Source organism: Balaenoptera acutorostrata, chromosome 9 (genome assembly GCF_949987535.1).
Source record: "Balaenoptera acutorostrata chromosome 9, mBalAcu1.1, whole genome shotgun sequence".
Classification (NCBI taxonomy): domain Eukaryota; kingdom Metazoa; phylum Chordata; class Mammalia; order Artiodactyla; family Balaenopteridae; genus Balaenoptera; species Balaenoptera acutorostrata.
The window spans coordinates 8,874,780-8,899,275 of record NC_080072.1 but is presented as its reverse complement, the minus strand read 5'-3'; the positions used below and the strand labels follow the sequence as shown (position 1 = coordinate 8,899,275).

The following is a 24,496-nucleotide window of genomic DNA, read 5'->3' as shown; positions in this document are numbered from 1 at the left end:
TCCAGCCATCATCTTAGATCTTCCATCATGTCCACATTCTTCAAAGCACAAAAACCACTCCTTTCTCTCCCTCATTCACACCGAAGTCCATTGATTAAATTATTTTAAGTATTCCTCTGAAATCAGTGAAGATAGAAATTTCTAATTTTCTGGTGCTTATGACGCAGAAAAGCAAGATAAATGCTCTCGTTGATTAAACTTTAAGTGGGGAGGTTTTTTAGACAATAAAGAATAAAGCTATGGATAAACAACAAGGTCCTACTGTATAGCAAAGGGAACTATATTCAATATCCTGTGATAAAACATACTGGAAAAGAATATGAAAAAGAATGTATGTACGTATGTGTAAGAGTCACTTTGCTGTACAGCAGTATTTAACACAACATTGCAACTCAACTTTACTTCAATAAAAAAATAAATTAAAAAAAAAACTCATGTATAATTTTTAAAAGAAAATATTTCTTGGGAAAGGTGTTCCTAGATGAAGGCACAGGTGGCCCTGAGCAGCGAGTTACAGGTTTCCTAAAAGGCCTCCTCCCCTGAATCGCACTGTGGGTCTGAAAGGGCAATAAAAAGACCTTCTGAAAAGGGTTCTTCATTCCTGGGAACGTTCGGCAGAGATTTCCAGGATGTTTCAAGCGCCACAGACTAGGTCCAGCCTAAAAAGTAAGTAAGGCTCCTTCCTACAAAGAGAGTAAGACGAAGTATGTGAAATGCCTAGCACAGTGTCTGGCACCTAATAGATGCAGAATAAATATTAGGTTCTTCCCACCTTGAAAGTCCAGGGGTCGATGAGCACATATATTGGATGTATTTCTGGAGGGGTAATTGGGTACATTCTAGATTCTTCCAGAAACTCACAATTTTCTTACACGGGGCGGTGGAGAGAGCAAGGCAGGGGAGGGAAGGAGGCGCGTTCTCTCTGCCGCCGTCAGTAGCTCTTCCTCTTCTTCAGAGCCTTCGGGCCATTGCTGGTTTGGGCCTTAGGCTGCCCGCCACGGCTGAAAGCACCGCCCCTGCAGCCTTCGCTCCCTCCGTCAGCATGTGCTCTACCTGCAAAGCAGACCAGTTCATAGGACCCTCCGTGAGGCTCCTAGGCTCGCACCCTGCCCCACCCCCACCTCACCACACCCCATCAGGAGCTGGCCTGCCTAAGAAGAAGCCACCCTCGATTCCCAAAGACCCTAGAACTGCAAGAGACCTGGAGAAGCCAGGACGGCCTGAGGTGCACATCAGAGGCAGGAGCGAGCCCTTTCCCCAGGAGGCATCCAGGGCTCCTGGTCCCCTTCCTCCCCGAGAGCCATTCAGCCCACGGTCTGCCACTAGCATGGGGCTCAGAGGAGCACAGCCACTGAGTCCCTTATTCTACACACAGGGAAGCTGAGAGCCAGGGAGGGGAACTCACTTGGACAAAGTGACACAGTGAACAGCATCCGCACTTAGATCTGGGCTTGGGTCTCATGAACGCCAGGCCCAGGCTCCTTAGCAGGACCTCCTATAACCCTCTTGCTCCCTGGGGTCTTCTTTCCATGCACAGATGCTCAAGAGACAGGAGGTCCCGCATACCAGAGCCCACCAGGCCCGAGCACTAGAACAAGGTCTCACAAGCGGGGAATGGCGGAGAGAAGAGGCAGAGCAGGAAGGAGGGAGATGCAGAGGGTGGAGGGGGCGAGTGGGCGGGGCTGCTAGCCCTCACTGAGAAACGGGAGAGGGACAGTAGAGAGACCAGCGCTGGGATTCGAGCCCCGTAGGTCAAGAGAACACAAGTAACATAGAAAAGAAAATGGGAAAATTATGTTCCACCTTTAAACCTTGATCTTTTTAATCTATTAAAAAGGCAACAGGGGGCTTCCTTGGTGGCACAGTGGTTGAGAATCTGCCTGCCAATGCAGGGCACACGGGTTCGAGCCCTGGTCTGGGAGGATCCCACATGCCGCGGAGCGACTGGGCCCGTGAGCCACAATTAATGAGCCTGCGCGTCTGGAGCCTGTGCTCCGCAACAAGAGAGGCTGCGATAGTGAGAGGCCCGCGCACCGCGATGAAGAGCGGCCCCCACTTGCTGCAAATAGAGAAAGCCCTCGCACAGAAACGAAGACCCAACACTGCCATAAGTAAGTAAATAAATAAATAAATAAAAATTAAAAAAAAAAAGGCAACAGTACACACTTCCTCCTCTCATCTCATGGGGTTTTAGTAAAAGGTCCAAATAGTAACAAGAGCAGCTCAACTTGTCACAGGTATTTAGGCTTCCAAAGCTTTTTCACATGTAGTGTACCGCATTTAATTTATCACCATCCTATATGGCAGCGGGCGGGGGGGGGGGAGCGGGGAGGGGGGAAGGAGGCCAGACCCAAATGCACACAAGCCAGGCAGGGAATGTGGGTGAAGCTGGTAGGTGACACACCGATGCCCCACACCCCATCTAAAGGGGGAGCTCCTACTCGGCCCTATGGGGTGTTAGCAAGCTGGAACGAGGGCCCAGTGGCCTGATCAATAGGTTGTCCAAGAGAGGCTGGGAATCTAGATCTTTTTATATAAAATTTCTATATTCTTAAATGTTTGCAAGTCATTCAAATTAAAAAAAATAAATAAATACTAGTCATCCAAGCAAAACACGTCTGTGGGCCAGATGTGGCCCGCGGGCTGCTAGTCTGCAACTTTAGCTCTGAGTATCTACCGCAGTTTTTCCCCTTTTTGTAAAGGAAGAAAACAGCTTCAGAACTAAGATGATCTGACCGAGGAGACCATGCCAGCTTAAGTGGCTGGGGAGGGATTCCACCTGGTGGTCTTCCTATGCAGCCCGGTGCCCCCTCTACTCCTCCATGGGTCAGTAGAGGAGAAAACACCTCCTGAGCCGCCCTGGAGCAATGGAAGGCCCCACAAATAATAATGGAAACACCGATCACCGATTGGACCCCTGAGGCAGCAACAAGCGCCGAGACCCCGAGTCAGAGCCGGGCGGGGGCAGGGGCTGCCACACCTGCTGGCTCCTGGGCACGCCGTATCTCAGGTCGTTGACAAAGTGTTCGCAGTTCCCTTCGATCAGGCTGTACTGCACTATCTTGTTAACCATCTTCTTCGTCCGCTGGACGATCTTGTCCACGGGCAGGGGCAGGTATGTCCCATCCAGCTTGTTGTTGACCTTCCAGGAGCAGCCGTGTAGCACGTCCTCCAGACGACTGTATGTCACCACCGCCCGGTTGCTGAAGACGGACGCGATGCCGCTGGCCTCAAATTCCTCACCTAGGGGCCAAAGACAAGCCAAAGTTGGAAGCTGGAAGGGGCAGCGGGGCCGAGCACCGGCTCACTCCAGGCGCTGGATCCATGGCTCCTCTTGGGGTCCTGGTTTCACCGTCTCTAAAAGACACAGCAGAGGATGGGGAGTTGGACTAAATGAACTGCAAAGGGCCAGCTTTCCGCACTCCCCACTTCCAACCACCACTGCAATCTCCTTCTCATCAAGCTCCAGGGGTACCTTATGGTGTAGGCCCAGACTCCACTCTGTGTACTGACCTCACCAAGTCCTAGGACTGGAGTCTTGCTTTCCTAACCAGACTCCAGTAATCTTCACAAACATGTGACGAATACCCTTACATGTAAGAGTCAGCTCCTGGACAAGGGGCTGTCGTGCGGTTCCAGGATAGGCCTCCCTCTGCCACCACTGCAGGGGCGCAGGTGAGGCCACGCAGAGCCGCTCCAACCCGCTTCCACCCAGAGGCACTCTGCCTTTCTCTCTACTCAAGTATCAGGATTCTCACTGAGGGTTTGTTTGAAAACAGGGTTCCACAGCTTGGAAAAACAGAAATGTTTGAAAACTGCTGTATTATCATATTCAGTCCTTAGAGGAGAGAGAGCTCCAGAGAAGGTCTGGAAGCTGCCCAAGGCCAGGTGGGTGGTAATTTAATATCAGGACTGTTTTTCTGCTACAACCATATGGATAGGCAAACGTGGGAACCCTCCCCCTCTGTAAGTTGTCTGAGTGCAAGAAATGTCCCTTGTACCTTTCTGAAGTATTTCAGGACTATCTGCTGATTTTACAAAAGCTGGCAGTAGGCAACTCGGCTCTCAGGAACAAAGATGGCAGAATTCATTTTTGGAGGAAGATCTGATGGGGGGCGGTGGTGACAAAACTGTTAACTTGTACAACTCTTTGGTTACGCAAGAGGAAGGCTCCTGGACTTAGTCTGGAAAGGAGAGGTGGAGATGAATGCAACGTGAAGCAATTTTTCATTCTTCGTGTAGGCATCCAGACAGGAAGCGGGACGGGTGTGAGTGGATGGGGTGGGGAAGCAAAGCGAGAGGAGAGGGGCTCTGCTCTGCAGGAAGGTCTCAGTCAGGTGAGAGGCGGGGCCAACTGAGGGGGACAGGAGACAAGGATGAGAGCTGTGAACAAGGTGCGGCCACAGGCATTTGGTACCGGTGCCCTTCTGTAATCTCATCCTGAACGGGCAGTACTTGCACAGGAGGCAAAATCCCAAAAGCATCAAAGATTACACAGAGGAGCCCCCGCCTCCCCTTCTCTCAGCTCCCCCTTCTCCTGAGGCCACCATGTGACCAATGGTTCTGGATGTCCAGTTGTAAGCTGTTTCACATTCTGTGCTGTAATCTTCCACTATCCCCACTTCTGCCCCCATCAAATCTTCACTAAAATTTAATTAGTCACCCCTTTAATCTCAGCCTTGTGTTAACGCTGCAATGAAAGAAGAACGATGTCCACACTGGGGGCGGAGCAGCCTGGGACGGGTTGGAAAAGCGGGGAGACAAGGTGAGGATGGAGGTGCCAAAGGTGACTAGGAAGCCAGGTGGATGCAGCATTTGGGGACAATAGGAAGCAAGTGACAATCAGAACGCATAAGCATCTGCACCCCTCCCAGGGGACCCTCAGAAACAGAGGAAGGATACTGAACTGCTGTCATTACAAAATGGAGGCTCCAGTTCTCACATTTCTATTTTAAAAGAAAGAGTGGTCTAGGTGGTCAGGGAACTTAGGAATGATTTTTTTTGTGTGTGTGGTGTTTTAAATTTATTTATTTATTTATTTATTTATGGCTGTGTTGGGTCTTCGTTTTCTATGCGAGGGCTTCCTCTAGTTGCGGCGAGCGGGGGGGCCACTCTTCATCGCGGTGCGCAGGCCTCTCACTGTCGCGGCCTCTCTTGTTGCGGAGCACAGGCTCCAGACACGCAGGCTCAGTAGCTGTGGCTCACGGGCCCAGTTGCTCCCCGGCATGTGGGATCTTCCCAGACCAGGGCTCGAACCCGTGTCCCCTGCATTGGCAGGCAGACTCTCAACCACTGCGCCACCAGGGAAGCCCAGGAATGATCTTTATACTTTCATCTGTCTTAGGGCTGGACACTCAGTGGTTTTTGGTGGACAGAGACCAAGCTGTATCACACAGTAAATGAAGGTCCAGTCATGCTTTGGGTGTTCTGTTGCTAAAGTAAGGCAGCAGCTGAGCAACACAGTAATTAACTGCCCTTCTTTTTACTTTGCTAACTTCAATATCCATATTTCAATAGAGCATCACTCTTACTTGTGGGAGCCAGGTGGACCACACAGCCATCTTCCACATAGACGGCCCAGTGCTCGTAGCCAGTCCGGAAAATCTCAATCAGGTCTCCAGGTCTGGGTCTTGGTTTACCCTATGATGGAAGTGGAATGGAATGGAATGAAATGAAATTAAATGAAATGAACTAAAATAAAATAAAATAAAGGAGACTTCACATGCCCAAGGAACTCCAGAGACCCTGTTTCGGGATCAGCTACAGCTCAGCCTGAAGACACTGCCTTTCATCACTTTACAGAAACTCAGGCTGCAAAAAGCTCTCTTCACACAAATGGTCGAGGGAGCCGCCCACTCCTGCTACCACCCTCATTATTAAAGCCACCGAGGCTGACAGTGCCAGTTCCAAAGGCACAGCTCCGTATGTATACATGCCCTGTGATACGTGAAGGAGCTCCCGTAAGCATTTCTCCTTGAAACTCAGCACCATGCGAGTTTTCTCAATAGAGGGCGCTAGAGAGACACTGCAAGAGGAAAAGGTTATCCTGCAGGTTCTGGCTTTGGGCTGGGGAGTTACACCAAATTCCCATTCTTGGGATAAATCTCACTTAGTAATGATGTATAATCCTTTTTATATGTTGCTGAATTCAGTTTGCTACTATTTTGTTGAGGACTTTCACGTCTACATTCATAAGGGATATTAGTCTGTAGTTCTTGTCTTTGCCTGACTTTAGTATCAGGGTAACATTGACCTCAGAATGAGTTGGGAAGCATTCCCTCCTCTATTTTTAGAGTTTGTGAGGGATTGGTAATTCTTCTTCTTCAAAGGTATGGTAGAATTCTCAAGTGAAGCCCTCTGGGCCTGAATTTTTCCTTGTGAAAAGATTTTTATTTACTAATTCAATTTACCTGTTATAGGTCTGTTCAGATTTTCTAGTTATTCCTGAGTCAGTTTTGTAATCTGTGTCTTCCTGAGAGTTTGTTCATTTCATGTAAGTTTTCTAATTTGTTAGCATAAAGTTATTCATAGTATTCCTTTATTATCCTTTTAATTTCTGCAAGACTGGTAGTAAGCCACCTCTTTCATTCTTGATTTTGGTAACTTGAGTTTTCTTTTTCTTGGTCAATGAACGTAGTCAAAGTTTTGTTGATTTTATTTACCTTCTCAGAGAACCAACATACAGCCTCACTGATTTTCTCCATTTATTTCCGTTTTCTATTTCATTGATTTCTGCTCCAATACTTATTATTTCCTTCCTTCTGCTTGCTTTGGGTTTAGTTTGCTTTCCTTTTTCCAGTTTATTAAGGTAGGAATTTGGATTATTGATTTGAAATCTTCCTTTTTTTTTAAGATTTTTTTGATGTGGACCATTTTTAAAGTCTTTATTGAATTTGTTACAATATTGCTTCTGTTTTTTATGTTCTGGCTTTTTGGCCATGACACACGTGGGATCCCAGCTCCTCGACCAGGGATCGAACCCGCACCAGCCTATATTAAATTTTCTTCTAAGCACTGCTTTAACTGCATCTCATAAAACTTGATATGCTCTGTTTTCATTTTCATTCAACTCAAAATATCTTCCAATTTCTCTATTTTTTCTTTTACCCATGGGTTATTTAGAAGTATGTTTTTTAATTTCCAAATACTTGTAGATTTCCCAAATTTCATTCTGTTATTAATTTCTAATTTAATTTCATGTGAACAAAGAAATATTTTATATTATTTCAATCCCTTTAAATTTGCTGAGACTTGCATTATGGCCTAGAATATGGCCTATCCTGGGGAATATTCATGTCTGCTTATGAAGAATATGTACTCTGCTATTGTTGAGTGGACTATTCGTAAACGTCAGTTAGGTCAAGTTGGTTAATATCGTTGTTCAAATCTTCTATATGCTCACTGATTTTCTGTCGCATTGTTCTATCCAGCGTTGAGAGTGTAGTATTTAAGTCCCCCAACTATTATTTCTGAATTGTCTATTTCTCTCTTCAATTCTATCAGCTTTTGCTTCATGAATTTGGGGATTATGTTGTTAAATGTGTGTGTTTATAATTGTTATATCTTCATGATGAATTAACCTTTTATCATTGCAAACAGTTTCTCTTTTTTCCTAGTAATACTTCTTCCCTTAAAGTCTATTTTTTCTGATATTAGTGTAACCACTCCAGCTGTGGTTCTGCTTGCATCTTTTTACATCTTTTTACTTCCAACCTATTTATGACCTTGAATCTAAACTATGCCTCTTGTAGGTAGCATATAACTGGATCTTGTATTATCAAGTCAGGTGATCTCTGCCTTTTCTGGACCGTTTAATTGAGTCACATTTCTCCCTGTTGATTTGAGTTACTGTCTAGTGTCCTATCCTTGATCCAAAATAGCTCCATTTCAGCCTCCCTCCCTTGTGCTATTATTGTCATATTTATTACATCTTTGCATGTTAAAAGCCCAATAATAATATTTTATAATTACTGTTTAATTCGATTGTCTTTTAAATTAGTTAGGATAAAAGCTAAAATATATATTTATACTCTTTTATAATAATAACCAATGTAATTACCTTTATGGGTGCTTTTTTTCTTTTTCTTTTTGCCACACCGCATGGCTTGTAGGAGCTTAGTTGCCTGACCAGGGATTGAACCTGGGCCCTAAGCAGTGAGAGAGCAGAGTCTTAACCACTGGACCACCAGGGATCTCCCATGCTTTGTATTTTTGCATGTGGATTAGTTACTATCTGGTGTGACTTCCTTTCAGCCTGAAGAATTTTCTTTGCTATTTCCTTTAAGGCAGTCTTCATTTATCTGAGACTACCTTTATTCTACCTTCATTTTTGAAAGACAGTTTACTGGATATAGGATTTTTGGTTGACAGCTTTTTTTTCTTTTGGAACTTTTCATATGCCATTCCACTGCTTTCTGGCCTCCGTCGTTTCTGATGAAAAGCCAGCTATCAATTTTATTGTGGTTCCCTTGTACATGATGAGTTCTTTTTTCTCTTGTTGCTTTCAAGATTTTCTCTTTGTGTTTGGCTTTCAGCTGTTTGGATTCTGATTCCCCCCCAGGGCTGGTGGTTGCTGTTGTTTCTTTGTTTGTTTGTTTAGAGGCTTGCCTGGATTGATTCTGTGATGTCTGTTTCCCTCAGAGCATGCAACCACTGGTGTATCTGCTTCAGTTTTGTTTGTTTGTTTGTTTTTTCTTGCTTTTATTTTTAAGCCTGGCATAAAAATAATGGTCAGCCAGTGACTGGTCAGAGGTTAAGCCACATCTTGGGCCAATAAGGCATCAATCTTTGCCTACGGAGCTCGGTGTGGTTTGGAGAATTCCTTCAGGTTCTGAAGTTTAAAAGTCTGTCCCAGCTGTTACTTTCTGCATTCACAAGGCCTCGTGTTCCTCCAGGAGCTAGAGACTCACGCAGGCCTCTCTAGTCTCTCCCAAATGTGTGTGCAGCCTTGTGCACCCCTTAGAGAACAGCAGCTTTTCTAGACCCTCTTTAGCTGTCTCATTACCTGGGTTTCTGTATTAAAGCTCTGGCTGGTCCGCAGAGCAGCTAGGCCCAGGCGCCACAACTACTGAGCCCGCATGCCACAACTACTGAAGCCCACACGCCTAGAGCACATGCTCTGCAACAAGAGGAGCCACTGCAATGAGAAGCCCATGCACTGCAATGAAGAATAGCCCCCTCTCGCCGCAACTAGAGAAAGCCCACACAGCTACAAAGACCCAATGCGGCCAAAAATAAATAAATAAAAGAAATAAATTTATTTAAAAAAAAAAAAAAAAAGTTCTGGCTGGTCTGTTAGTCCATCATTGTCCCAACCAGTATTGCAACCTCAGGCTAGCTGCAATTTTGGCCTTCCATGATGTTTGTCACTGAGATAACTACTGTTTTCAACAACATCTCTGCGCATGGAATTTTCCACACTCTGCTCCAAATAAAGTTGCCCTCTGCTGCCACTGCCAGTCCTCCTGGCATGTCCCACCCACCCAGGTGCAACTTCCCCACCACAGAGCTGGGGGAGGCGGGGGACTTACTAAGACACTACAGATCTCCATTGTTCTGAGACTCCAAGATTCAGTAGGCTTTCTTGATTCAACACTTATCAATTTGTTGTATGCCTTTGGTCAAATTCCAGAGTCTTTAAATGGTTGTCTTTGATGGTTTTGTCCAGCTTTATTTTTGCTGTTTGGGGAGATTTTTCTGAGATGATCAGTTAGCCACTCCAGAAGTCCTGCCCACCTGACAGAATGAATTTTTATTGGCAAAGAGCAGACCATCTACTCAGTGATATTACATGGAAGGAATTGAGGCCGAGAAAGATGAAGTGCTTCGTCCAAGGTCCTAGGCAAGTCAGTGGCAGAGCTAGGACCAGAACTGGGGTCCCTGACCAAACCAACTCCTTCTGCCTTAAAGGGAAAATATGGTGGCAACTGAGCTCCCACTAGAGGGCGCTCCAAACTAGCCTTCTCATCTGGAAAGCAGAATCACTATCCTTGCTGTTTTTCCCTCGAATTATCTGCCAGTAGGAAGACAGCACAATTCATTGTGATGCTAGTCTAAGCCAAAAAAAAAAATCAAAAGAAATCCATGTGCTGGTCATCAAGGATGTTGAACAAGCTTTGTGGTACAGGAAACAGAAATTTCTGCGGTTGAGGGGAGTGGATTTTTGAATTTTAAGTTTTCTTTTGTTCCTCAGTACTCTCCACCTGCAATATTGCCACTGGATAGGGGTACTCAGGTGAAAACTTGAATGGGATTCACAACAGACTTAATAGTCACCTAGAGTTACCTGCTCTCTTGCTGAAGTTTCTCCCACTATAAATTGATGGTATTGAGCTTTGGGTCTCAACCTTGGTTGCACATGGAAATCACCTGCGGAGCTTTTAAAAATTAAGATTGATGTGGAGTATGGCCTGGGAATCAGAATTTTAAGAGCTTCCCAGGTGACTCTAATGGCAGCCAAGGTTGTAGCCATATTGGGAGCTTTTCCAAGGTCCCATCCTTCCTTTTTCCTTGACTTTACCCTGTCCCCAGCATTTCTTGAACCTTAGGGAACCTGTCTATATCCTCCAGGGTGAACTCCACTCCCAGCTGATGCTCCAATCTTCAAATCCAGATTAAGGTTTCTCTGCCCCTTTTTCTCTCTTTGGAATAAGATATGGCTTCGAAATCCTCCATCCATCTGCTATTTATTTCCTTTGCACAAGCTGGCAACCCAGCTCTGGCCCTTCTCCCAGAAATAGGCACCTGGTTGGAAAAACCAGTCTTTCATAAGTCCCCTGGATGATAACAGTTTCTGAAAGTCTTATAACTATGACAGGGGTGGTGCAGGGAAGTGGGTGGAGGGCTCGTTCCTGCCTGCAGCATGTGGCAGGGAGGCAGGAACAAAACCACAAAGAAAGAGCTTTATTTTGAACTCCTGGGAGTAAAAATGGAAAGTCCCTAGCTGTTTCTGAAACACACTGATTCTTGGGTCAGTCCCTGACCAGGCACTGGAGCAGATGTGGGAAGCTAGGAGCAGAAGAAAATCATCATGATACAGGTATTAGGAATTATACTTTCAGCTCTGACCCTAACCCGGATGATATCTCAGAAATAAAACCTGAAGCCTCAGACACTGACATGACACCAAGGAGAGATTTGAGTTAGAATGGTAGGCAGCTGCAAAGTCATAGAAAGAAGACAGGTTTTGTTGTTAGGAGACCTGGTTCAAATCCCAACTCTGCCACTTACTAGGTGTTCGACACATTCTCAGTAGAATTTCTTAGAGAGCAAAGATGTTGGTCTTTACAAAAGAACATTTTACAAATGTCAAAACATTATTGTATGCCCCAATGGAGCGCCTCAATCCTAATTACTCTGTTATGAATCTGCCATGGTGAGCTTTTTTCTAATCCCTTGCAGTGAATATGATGGTTTTATTCCCCCCAGAAATTCTCCCTTTATGTATTCAATCAACAAATATTTACCAAGCACCTACTAGCTTAAGCATTGGGAATATAGCAGTGAATAAGGCTGACAAGAGCTCTGCCCTCTTTTGGAAGGAGACAGACAGTCAATAAGCAAAATGACTATATAATGTGATACATGCTATTAAGGCAATAAATGGGGTGATATGATGGAATGCTAAGACTACTTTAGTACCATATGTACTAAAGTGTAGCCATGGTAGATGGTTTGGATTCTTCTGATAGCAGCCCTCTCATTTCTCTTTGGGTAATTTCTCCCTTCCTCCCCATCCCTGTGATCCTCGTGGGGATGCCAATCATTGCACCCTTTCAACTCAGGCCAATCTGAGCCTTTCCCTTGGGATTTTTTTTAAAAAATTATTATTGAGGTATAACTGGCATGCAACAGTATATTAGTTTCAGGTATCCAACATAATAATTTGATATTTGTATATATTGCAAAATGGTCACCACCACAATAAGTCTAGTTAACACCCATCACCATACATAGTTACAGAATTTGTTTTTCCTTGTGAAGAGAACTGTTAAGATTTAGTCTCTTAGCAACTTTCAAATATGCAATACAGCATTATTAATTATAGCTGCCATGCTGTACATCACAGGCTGTTTGGTTTCATAACTGAACATTTGTACCATTTGACCCCCGTCATCAGTTTTGCCCACCTCCCACCCCCTGCCTCTGGCGACCACCAATCTGTTCTCTGTATCTATGAACTCGGGGGTTTTTGTGTTTGCTTGGTTGGTTGGTTGGGGTCTGTTTGTTTGTCTGTTTTCAGGATTTTTTGTGTTTAAAGCAAGGGAAGGGATGCTGTCTATTTCTTCTAGGGTTGTTAAGCGGGGCCTCCCTTCTCTAAACCGCATGGAAGAAGCTGTTGATGCAGAAGAAAATTGAGGTCATCGATCTGAAAGAAACCAAGGGGAGAGGTGGCCAGACAGACAGGATCCCCTGGCAGCGGCAGGGGCCCAGATCCTGGTTCCAGTCTCTAAAGAGCCCAGATCTGCCCAGGTTCCTACAGTGAGTCCTCCCTGACTCTAAATTACCCTAGTAACCTTCCAATTTAAAAAATCTCTTCTTGACTTATACTAGCTAAAGCTGGTTTTCTATAATCCAACTGAAAGGGGGTGGTGTGGTAGCGGGTGACTGTGGATACACTCTGGGCCCCAAGGGCAGGAGAGACCTCTATGAAGAGGTAAGATTTAGGCTGAGAAGGTAAGGGCATGAGGAAGAAAATTATGTGATCATCTGGAGGGTCATTCCAGGCAGGGGCAGGACAAAGACTCTTGGGCAGGAGGGTTTAGCGTGGCTGAATATGCAGGGAGAGAAGGTCGGATGAGACTCTAGAAGAAGAAAGGGACCCCATCATGGTGGAGGTGGAGGTCTTTCCGACGCCAGTTATAGACAGGAGACCATGAGGGCAGACGAGTCCTTCAGGATACTGGTTGTGAAAGGGAGGAGGGGCACCAGGTGGGAAATGGACAGAAACAGGGGTCCAGGGAGGGCATTTTCAAGACAGGAAAGACGACAGCACATGTGAGTGCTGGTAGCACGGCTCCGGCGGGAGGGAGATGTTGAAGGCAGCAGAGAGAGATTAATCAGCAGCAAAGGGTCCTGAAAAAGTGGGAGGGGCTGAGATCAAGAGCCCCCGTGGAGGGGCTGGCCTTCCCATAGAGAGGTCAGGGAGGGCCTTTCTGACCAGAAGACACGCACTGGTCTGCTTGGGCTGCCATAACAAAATATCACATACTGGGTGGCTTAAACAAGGAAAATTTATTTTCTCACAGTTCTGGAGGCTGGCAAGTCCAAAGACCAAGGTGCCAGCAAGGTAGGTTTCACTCTGAGGCCTCTTCTCTTGGCTTGCAGGCAGCTGCCACCTCACTGCAAGCTCACGTGACGACACATGGGAGAATCTCAGTTCCCCAACCAGGGACTGAACCCTGGCCACAACAATGTAAGCTCTGAATCCTAACAACTAGACCACCAGGGAACTCCCAAGTGACTACTTCTTTGTGTGTGGAGAGAGAGAGCTAGCTCTCTGGTGTCCCTTCTTATAAGGGCACTAATCCTATCATATTAGGGCCCCACCCTTATGATCCCATTTAACGTTAATTACTTCTTACTCCAAATAGAGTCATACTGAAGATTAGGACTCCAACATATGAATGTGGTGGGGGGGAGGGAGGGACCCACATACACTGAGTCCATAACAACATATGTGAGCTGGATTTGCAAAACCAGGAAAGAGCAGTCTTGGCAACCCAGTGAGTGCAAAGGCTCTGAGAAAGGGAGGACTTGGGTTCATGAAATGTACAGAAAAGAGGCGGGGATGGCTGGTACAGAGTGATCAGGGGGAGGAGAGAGATACAAGATGAATGTGGAGATGATATACAGATCCAGACGATAGAAAGCAAAAAGGAGAGAATGTGGGCAGGGTGGGGGTGGACATGTGTCCATGGTGAGCAATCTCTGAGGCCTCATTTGAGTAAAAGAGCTGGCGCTCGTCATGTGCTAGGACCTCAAGATGCATTTATTTCATCTGTCCTATCTTGGCATTAATTCACCCCTGTTACACAAAGCAGTAAGTCGTTCCACGTATTTTAAAGGGTATGTACATGTCTTGATGAAATCAGCAGAAATAGGAGTCAAATGATAGAAGGGATGTATCCAGAGCCTCAAAATGGCACAAGGTTAGTGAAGGTGAAAAGTAAGCACGCCCGTCAAAGACCTACGCACAGACCTCAATCAGGTTAAGATGAAAACAGAACAGCTTGAAGTGATACATCCCAGCAGGTTTTTGTCCTGACTCTCTGAAACAGGGGCAAGTGAATGAAACCATGTATTAATGTTACACAAAGTTTCAAATGGGGAGCTGGTAATGATGTTGCTTGTCATATTATAAGATAAATTCCTCTCTTCCTCCTATTACCCAAATAGTCCACGAGCACCTTGAGGCCAAGGACAAGACTATCTTCCCAGATCTCTGCTGAGTAAAAAACTGTAGAGAAGCAATGCTATATACTCCTTATTTCGCTATTATTAAGTAAAATCCTATTCATCTCGTATTACATTTTTGCCAGTAACACTGAGTTCTACAGACCTGCTTTTGCTTATAACGTTATCAAAAGAAACTCCAGAGTGCTCACTTGGGCAGCACATATACTAAAGAAACTCCAGAGCCTAACCTTAAAAAATGCAAGTCCTTATAAATTTCCATTTAAAAGGAGTCTTCGCTTTGTGACCACCTAGAGGGGTGGGATAGGGAGGGAGGGAGGGAGACGCAAGAGGGAGGAGATATGGGGATATATGTATATGTATAGCTAATTCACTTTGTTATAAAGCAGGAACTAACACACCATTGTAAAGCAATTATACTCCAATAAAGATGTTAAAAATAAATAAATAAAATTAAGTGTTTAAAGTGATGGCCTCACTGCAGCCGCAGAGATAGCTGTATCTTTCCGCAGCATCAAGCTTGCTAAAGAATCTGACTTGATAAAGTATCAAATTGAAAATACTTACAAGCGTATCAGGCTTGAGATACTGTGCAATATGGAGGCTTCCTGAATATTCATAACTGTCACCAACTTGTTCTGTTCTCTGTTAATATAAATCAGTCCTTAGAATATCATCTGAACAAAGTGGTCTTGAGACATTCTAGAAATTGTTGTAGTTCAAGGAGAAACTGAAATTCCTATTGGTGGTTGGGCTTGATAACTCACCGGCCTGGCAATAATGTTGGAATCTTGACACCTCTATATTCCTAAACCATACAATTGAGACCAACTCAATTGGCGCCTTCCTCTCCTATCATAGAATGAGAAATAAAAACCTTTGACTGTAAGGATTATTATTTTACGAAAGAGATTAAGAGTCTCACCTCCATTTGAACAAGTACAATGTAGCGAGTCATAGTGAGCCCAGCAGTAACTGTAATGGCCAAGCTCTCTAGCAGACCCTGAATACCTTGGACCACATGACACTATAATCACTGCTAGAAGACACCTTCAAAACTTCGGATCAATCTACTCATCTTTTCTTATAATTTAAATTCTTTTAGAAGATAACTGTATATATCCAAGAGAATTGAAAGTGTGGACACAGGTCCACCCTTGTACATGAATGTTCGTAGCAGCATTATTCCTAACAGCCAAAGGTGGACGCAACCCAAATGTCCATCAGCAGATGAATGGCTAAACAAAATGTACTGATAGTATATCCATACAATGGAACACTACTGGCCAATAAAAATGAATGAAATACTGACACGGGCTACAACATGGATGAACCTTATAAACATTATGCTAAGTCAAAGAAGCCAGATACAAGAGATCACAGATTGTATGATTCCATTCACGTGAAACGTCCAGAAGAGGCAAATACTTAGAGACAAAAATCAGGTTAGTGGTTTCCAGGGACTGGGGACAAGGGAAAATGAGGAGACTGCTAATGGATGTGGAGTTTCTTTTTAGGGTGATGAAAGCATTCTAAAATTAGACCATTATGATGGTTGCATAACTCTGTGAATATACTAAAAACCACCACATGGTACACTTTAAAAGGATAAATTTTAGGTATGTGAATTATATCTCAATAAAGGTGTCATTTTTTAAAAAGGTAACTGACAGCTTAAGCAAAAATACAATAACAACAATGTATGTTGGGATTTATAACATATGTAGAAGCAAAATGTATGTTAACAATGCAGTGAGGCCAGATATGGAGAAATGGAACTACTGTAAGCTTCTTATACTATAAATAAAGTGGTATAGTATCACTCGAAGGTAGACCATAATAAGTTAAAAATGTAGAATATAAAAACTAAAACAAGAATTAAAATTACAAAACACAAGGAATTATAGTCAATAAACCACAAATGAAATAAAACTGAATCACAAAAAACACTCAATCAAAAAGAAGTCAAGGGGCTTCCCTGGTGGCGCAGTGGTAGAGAATCTGCCTGCCAGTGCAGGGGACACGGGTTCAAGCCCTGGTCTGGGAAGATCCCACATGCCACGGAGCAACTGGGCCCGTGAGCCACAATTACTGAGCCTGCGCGTCTGGAGCCTGTGCTCCGCAACAAGAGAGAACGCGATAGTGAGAGGCCCGCGCACCGCGATGAAGAGTGGACCCCGCTCGCCGCAACTAGAGAAAGCCCTCGCACAGAAACGAAGACCCAACACAGCCATAAATAAATAAATAAAATAAAATAAATTTAAAAAAATTAAAAAAAAAAAAAGAAGTCAGGAAAAAAGGAGAAAGGAAACAAAAAACCAGATAGGACAGATAGGAAATAAACAGTGGGATGGCAGACTTAAATCTAAGCCTATCAATAGTCACATTAAAGTACACAGTCTAAACATCCTAATTAAAAGGTAGAGATTGTTGACTGGATAAAAAAATAAAACCCAACTCTATGCTGCCTACAAGAAACACATTTTAAATATAAATGCATAAATAGGTTAAAAGTAGAAGGAAGAAAATGCCATACCATGCTAACACTAATTGAAAGAGCTGGAGTGACTATAGTAATATCAGACAAAGTAGATTTCAAAGCAATGAATCTTTTGTAATAATAAAGGAATCAATTCATCAATAATGAATAACAATACTAAATGTTTACATATCTAATAATAGGGCCTTATGATTCATTAAAAACAAACTGATAAAACTACAAAGAGAAATAAACAAATCTACAATTATAGTCAAAAATTTCAGTACTCCTCTATGTAATTAATAGAAAAATATAAACAGAAGAACTGAATAACACTATGAACCAACTTGACCTAATAGATATTTATAGACTACTCCATCCAACAATAGCAGAATACACGTTCTTCCCAAAAACTAACAATATTTACGAAGATGGACCATATCTGGGGCTGTAAAACAAGTCTCATTAAATTGAAATGGATTCAAGTCATACAAAATACATTCTCTGACCACAACAGAATAAATTAATAACCAAAAGATATCTTGGAAAATCTCCAAGCATTTGGAAACTAAATAACATTTTTCATAACCCACAGGAGATAAAAAGGGGGGTGGAAATTACTTTGAATTAAACAAAAATGAAAATACAACATGCCAAAATTTGTGGGAAACCACAAAGCAGTGCTTAGGGGGAAGTTTATAGTAATAAATGCCTATAATAGATAAGAAGAAAAGTCTGAAATCAGTGACCTCTACTTCCACCTTAAGACATTAGAAAAAGAAGTACAAATTAAAACCAAAGTAAATAGAAAAAAGGAAATAATAAAAATCAGAACAGGATCAGAGATATAGAAAACAGAAAAACAACAGAGGAAAATCAATGAAATCAAAAGTTGGTTCTCTGAGAAAATCCATAAAATTGTTAAAACTCTAACCAAATTGATCGGGAAAAAAAGAAAAGATGCAAATTACCAATATCAGGAATGAGAGAGGCGACATCATTACATGTCCTACAGATACTAAATGGATAACAAGGGAAAATTATGAACAACTTTATGCCAATATATTTGACAAAGCTCACTCAAGAAGAAACAGATAATGTGAACATCCCAAAATATATGAAGGAAATTGATTTTGTAGTTAAAATCCTTCAAACAAAGAAAACACCAGGCCCAGACAGCTTCACTGGTAAATTCTAACCAACATTAAAGGAAAAAATAATACCAATTCTTCACAAGAATTCTGTGGAGTAGGAATACTTCCAAACTCATTCTATGAGGCTTGCATTACCGTAATACCAAAACAGACAACTACAAGAAAATAAAATTTAACAAATTAATATCCTTTATGAACATAAATGCAAAAATTCAAAGCAAAATTTTGTAAATTGTATAAAACAATACATAAAAAGAATAATACATCATGGCCACATGTGTTTTTCCCCCCAGGATTTCAAGGTTGTTATAACATCTGAAAACCAACCAATATAATTCAAACTAAAAAAGAAAAATTATATGATCATCTCAATAGGTACAGAAAAAGCATTTGTTAAAATTCAATGTCTAGTCCTGATTTTTTTTTTCAAAGAAACTCTCAACAAACTGGTAAAAGAAAGGAACTTTCTTAACCTAATAAAAGGCATCTATGAAAAACCTACAGCTTACATCATACTAAATGGTAAAGTCTGAATGCTTTCCCTCTAAGTTAAGGAATTAGACAAAGATGTCTGCTCCCACCACTTCCAGTAAGCATTGTACTGAAGATTCTGGCTAGTATCAATACAATTTAAGACAAAAATAAAGACATCCAGCTAGGAAAGGAAAAAGTGAAACTATCTTTATAGGTGTCATGATATGTAAAAAGTCTAATGGAATCGACCCAAAAAAAGTTACTCAAGTAAATAAGTCAGTAAATAAGGTTGAAGGATACAAGTATCCTTATCTAAGTACCCTGACAAAAGTCAATTGTATTTCCAATTACTAGCAATAAACAATCAGAAATTGACATTTTTTTCACTTTAAATGTTCAAAATTGAAATTTTAAATTTTCTAAAATACCATTTCAATAGTATCAAAAAGTATGAAATACTTTCAAAAAGATGTGCAAGATCCGAAGCTGAAATTTACAAAACACTGCTGAGAGAAATTAAAGAAGACCTAAGTAAATAGAACACCTTGTTCATGAGTCAGGAGACAATATTGTGAAGACACCAATTCTCTTAAAGATTTGATGTGATTCCAGGGAAAATCTCAGCAGGCGTTTTATAGAACCTAGGATAGCCAAAACAACTTTGAAGAAGAACAACAGAATCGGAGGGCTAACATTCTTGACTTCAAGAGTTATTACAAAGCTACAGTAATCAAGACAGTGTGGTATTGGCCTTACAATAGACAAATAGGATCAATGGAATAAAATAGCCCAGAAAGGGACCCACTAGTATGTGGATAACTGGTTTTTTACAAGGTGCAAAGGCAACTCAGTGGGAAAAGGATAGTCGTTTCTAGAAATGGTGCTGGAATAGCTTGATAGCCACGAGGAAAAAAAAATAAATGTCGATCTATACCTCGTGCCATATACAAAAATCAACTCAAAATGTATCGAAGATGTAAATGTAATGTGTAAAAACTAAATGTAAAATCTAAAACTTTAAAATAGCTGGAAGAAAAGAGGAGATAACCTTTGTGACCTTGGTTTAGGCAAAGATTTCTCAGATACAACACCAAAGGCACAATTCATAAAAGAAAAACTTATAAATTGGACCTCAACAGAGTTAGAATTTTTTGTTCTTCAAAAGATACTCTTAAGAAAACAAAAACACAAACCACAGACTGAGAGAAAATATTGCAAGTGATGATGAACTTCATCTGTACTTGTATACAGAATTTCTGAAGAACTCTCAAACAGGTAAACCAAGAGAAAAAATAGGCAAAAGATTTGGATACTTCACCAAAGATTATATATAAATATAAGGAAAGCAAATAAACACATGCAAAGATGTTCAACATCATTAGTCATTAAGGAAATGCAAATTACAACAGCAATGAGATACCTACATACATATTAGGATAGCTAAAGTTAAAGAGATTGACCAAACCAAATGCTGATGAGGACGAGGAGGAACTGGAACTCTCACATGCTGCTGGTGGGAATGTAAAATGGCACAACCACTGTGGAAAACAGTAAGTTAAACAAACATCTACCAAATGATTTAGCCACTATATTCCTACGTATTCACCCAACAGAAAACATATGTCTATACAAAGATCGGTACACAAATGTTCATAGCAGCTTTATTTGTAACAGCCAGACACTGGAAACAACTCAAATGCCCATCAACGGGTGAATGGATAAATAGTGGTCTATCCATACAATGAAATCCTGCTCAGTAATAACAAGGAATAAACTACTGATAACCTGCAACATGGATATAACTTGAAATAATTACGTGAAAGGAGACAGACAAAAAAGAGCACATACAATATGATTCCATTTATATAAGTCTCTAGAAAACGCAAACTAACGCATAATGACAGAAAGTGCATCAGTTGTTGCCTGGGGATGGGAGTGGGAAGAGGGAGGGGGTTTACAGAAGGGAACAAAGAAAGCTTTGGGAGTGATGGAGATGTTCGTTATCTTGATTGTGGTGATGGTTTCACGGGTGAATACATATGTCAAAACAAATCCAAATGTATACTGTATATTCTGAATATATGCAGTTTATTGTATGTCAGTTATACCTCAATAAAGCTCAATAATCAGCTCCGCAAAGCTGTTTTTAAAAAATTTTAAAGGCATAAGCCACATCCCAAATCAGTGCGCAATTCAACCTGCCACAGTATAAATAAAGTAAATACAATATTATGTAGGGAAGAAGTCGCCAGGAAGTTAAAGATATGCCTGGTCTGAGAATTCCCGAGATACCCACCTCTGCTGCCTGCTTTATTAACCTTCCTGCACTCCCAGGCTCCGGAGCTGAATTCCACTCTGCTCTCTTCTGGTTGGGTGTGGACTCCAAGGGCTTCTCCCTAAATGAATTTTGTGATCATATAGTTAATAAACAAAACACTTTTCCACAATTATTAGAAATTCTGTATTACTTCAGATTTACGATTTTAAGATATCATTTAGTGTTCAGATTATAGGAAACATTCCCCCCACCCCCGAAGCTTGTTTCTGTGATGCCATTTGCTGTCATACAAAATAATGGCTGTTTTTTGCTTTTCAGACAATTGTTTAAAATGCTAATGACAGCAATGAGTTGCTTTCAGGGGCTTTTTCCCCCCTCTGATAATCTTTTTTTTTTTTAATATTTATCAAAGTGATACTTGGACATAGCTTTTTTTAAAATGGTAACTGTACATAATGACTTATAAAGAAATTGCAACAGGCTTCTGTTCTTTCCCTTCCCCTCCCAGTCCTCCTGGCCAGAAGCAAGCCCCTTGAACTCTTGAGCTGTTTCTTCCAATAATTAGCTCCATATTTCTGAGAAATCTTGTTGACAACACTGTAACTGCAAGTAATGTGAAAGAAATCAGTATGTTTTGTCCTTGGAAACAAAATGTTACAGGAGAGGATTGAAACTAAACGCAGGAATATGCTTTTGGGGTAGAAAAGCAGAGTGAGATACATGGGGGCCAAAAAGACCTGGGTTTGAATCCTGGCTCTGATACGTGCTGTTCAACCTTGAGCTAGTAAACTAGTCTGTCTGAACCTCAGTTTGTCTATAAAATAGAGATGCTAATATTTTTCTCACAGAGTTGTCAAGAGGGTTAAATGAGAAAGCATACGTACACATCTAATACATTACCAACCCCAAAACGGCATTTTCTTTACCTTCCCCAAATTTTAACTCTTCTCCAAAAGTACAGCATATGGGAGCGGGGGAGTGGGGGAACCCCTCATTTTCCATATTGCTCTTCTCCAAACTTTCAGCTCTCAGAATTTTAAATAGAAATCAACTATCATGTTTTTAATGAAAGCGAATTGCAGAAATTGGCAAGAAGGTTGCATCATTCATTAGTTACCGAGCCCAGCTGGCAAAATACTGTAAGCACTCTTGGAAAGCAATTCAGTTCTCAGGAGTCTGCAGAATGGCCTTGCGGCTAGAAAAACTGCTACAAGGTAGCCTCCCTCCAGCAGGTCCCAGGACTGCCCTCTGGCTGTTATTACCAGGATCACACCAGCCTTCCTTAGTGGTAGGTTGGTTCACAAAACCAGCTCAGGATTTGTTTTACAAAACTGTCATCAAAGTCGGTTCTTCAAAAGGCTTCTAACCACCCAAAGACCCAGTCCTTCCATACAAAGAAAGAATCTTACCCCTGCTGGACGCTGCTCCTGCCCTGTTCTAACGTGCCCTGCTGTGGCTGCTTGGGCAAGAGCTGGACCAACTCCTGAGATCCCACAGATTCTTCTAATTCAAGGGGGAAAAAAATGTTATTGAATATTTAAACCACAGCTGCCTCCTATGGGGCGTGAAACCCATGAAAGGAGGGTTGGAGCGAGCACCTTGACAGCTATGCAAAGGTGGGAGCTCCAGTCTAGAACCAAGCCTGGCACCTGGTTAGCCCTCAATAAACTGTGGGATAAAGGGGGTTGTGAGACCATCCTGGAGAGGGCTCAGTTCCTCCGGGGAAGAGAGGCTTTGGAACTCCTGGGTATAGACTCGGGAAGAGGATGCTTCTATCCCAGATGGCAGAACCCTCGGGGCTAAACCCAACGGCAGAAGCTTCTGCGGAGCTAGAGCTGTTGTTATAACTCTACCTGCCCGGCAGCTACCCGGTCTGTCCCATTTCCACCCTAAATACAACAGGAAGGTAAATACTCGAGAGAGTCACTGGACGCCTGGCTCGCTTCGATTACATTAATAACCAACGACCATTCCGAAATATTCACTCATTTCGGTTAACAAGCATTTCGCACAATGAACAAATATCTACGAGAAGGAGAGTTGAAAGAAATCATGGTGACCTTTCTGGGGGTCCGACGGCCTGCTGGGGCCTGGAGAACGACCCCGGAAGGTTCCAGGCCCGGGCGTGGGGGCTTGGCGAGGAGGAGCCCCCCTCCCGCGGCGACCCGACTGGGGCCCAGGCGAAAGCCCAGGAGCCGGCTGGGTGTCATTCGTCCGCACACTCGCGGTTCTCGGGGCGGGCCTGAGGCGGGGCCGGGGGAACCTAGGGAGGAGGCGCCCGCACTCGCGCTCGGCGGCGGGGCTCAGGCCCATCCCGCTGCTGCCGCCCCGCCGCTCCCCGGGCCTCGCAGGGCGCGACGCGCCAGGCCAGCTCCCAGTCGGCGCGGCCCGGGGTCGGCAGAGCCGCGGTGTCCGGGACGCTGCTCTCTGGGAGGGCGGAGGGGCGCGGGCTGTGCACGCGGGCGCGTAGCGAACGGCGGGGGCGCGCGGCCAGAGCGCGCGGGGCGAGGGCGGCGCGTGCGCGGTGAGCACGTGCCCGAACACAGCCGGCGCTGATGGGGGCGCTTGAAAGCCCAGGAGCCTGCGCGGGACCGGGCAGCGGGGGGCGCTTTGAGAGGAAAGGCAGGGAAAGGCGGCGTAGGAAGCGATTGGGGTGGAAAGTAACAGAACAGTTTCTGTAAGACTCAGAGGTGGCATCTGATGCGGCTGGAGAAGCTGGAGGTCCACGCAGCAGACAGAGGAGCGACCTCTGGAGACAGGGGTTGAGGCCAAGTTAGGAGGGCTTGGGGACGTACGCTCAGGAGTTAAAATCTTGGGCGATTCAGACCAGATCGAGGGATCGATAATCTTATATATGTTTTTATTAAAATTATATACATAATATGTAATATATATACAAAAGAATCCATGGAATACATGTACTTATGAAAGAGGACGATAAAATTACCACCCGTGAAAACACCATCCTACGTAAGAACCGCAACACACCTAGCACAGAGGCTCCTCCTACCTGTGTGTTCTTCCCTGATCCCATCTCCCTGCCCCACCCTCACCTCCACCCCCATCCCCCAGAGGTCACCTCTCTCCAGTCTATCATGCTCTTGCTTTTTAAAACTTTTTAAAAATCTCTTCTTTGTAGTCCTAACACGTTATTTCGTTTTGCTTATTTGAAGCTTGCAATAATCGTATCACACACACACACAAAAATCGTATCACGCTGTATTATCTTCTGCAATCTGCTTCTTTTAAAGTTGTCTCTATAATACATACACATTGCTGTACAGATCTGTAATTTGTTTCCCGAGCTGGAAAATATTCCATTATGTGAATAGACCACATTTTATTGATATGGTGATAAAACCACTTGGTTTTGTTCTGTTTTGTTTTCTAATTTGGATTTAGAAAACTATTGAAAAGAACCCAAATTGTGTCCTGGTGTATGCATGCAAGAGAGTCTATAGGATTTAATAGCTAAGAAGGTATGAAAATGTTCCACTTTACAATAGAACACTAAAACGTTTTCCCAATTGTTGGTACCAATTTCACTTCCACCAGCAATGTGTAAGAATTCTTGTTGATTTACATCTTCACCAACACTTAGTACAATCTTACTTAATTTTTCCAGGTGAGTGGATGTAAAATAGTACTTCACTGAAGTTTTAATTTGCATTTAACTGATCGCTAATAAGATTGAGA

General features: G+C 43.0%; 1 protein-coding gene across 1 annotated transcript; it reads right to left on the bottom strand.

Annotated features, from left to right (window-relative positions):
- Positions 1-378: 378 nt before the first annotated feature.
- PLAAT5 (phospholipase A and acyltransferase 5) lies at positions 379-23,113 on the bottom strand. Its single transcript, XM_007174471.2, has 6 exons — positions 22,861-23,113; positions 22,210-22,303; positions 20,819-20,918; positions 5,532-5,640; positions 2,981-3,243; positions 379-1,053 (listed from the first exon to the last, which is right to left on the bottom strand). The coding sequence occupies exons 1-6, from the start codon at positions 23,111-23,113 to the stop codon at positions 952-954; spliced, it is 921 nt and encodes a 306-aa protein (XP_007174533.2). The 3' UTR covers positions 379-951.
- Positions 23,114-24,496: the final 1,383 nt, after the last annotated feature.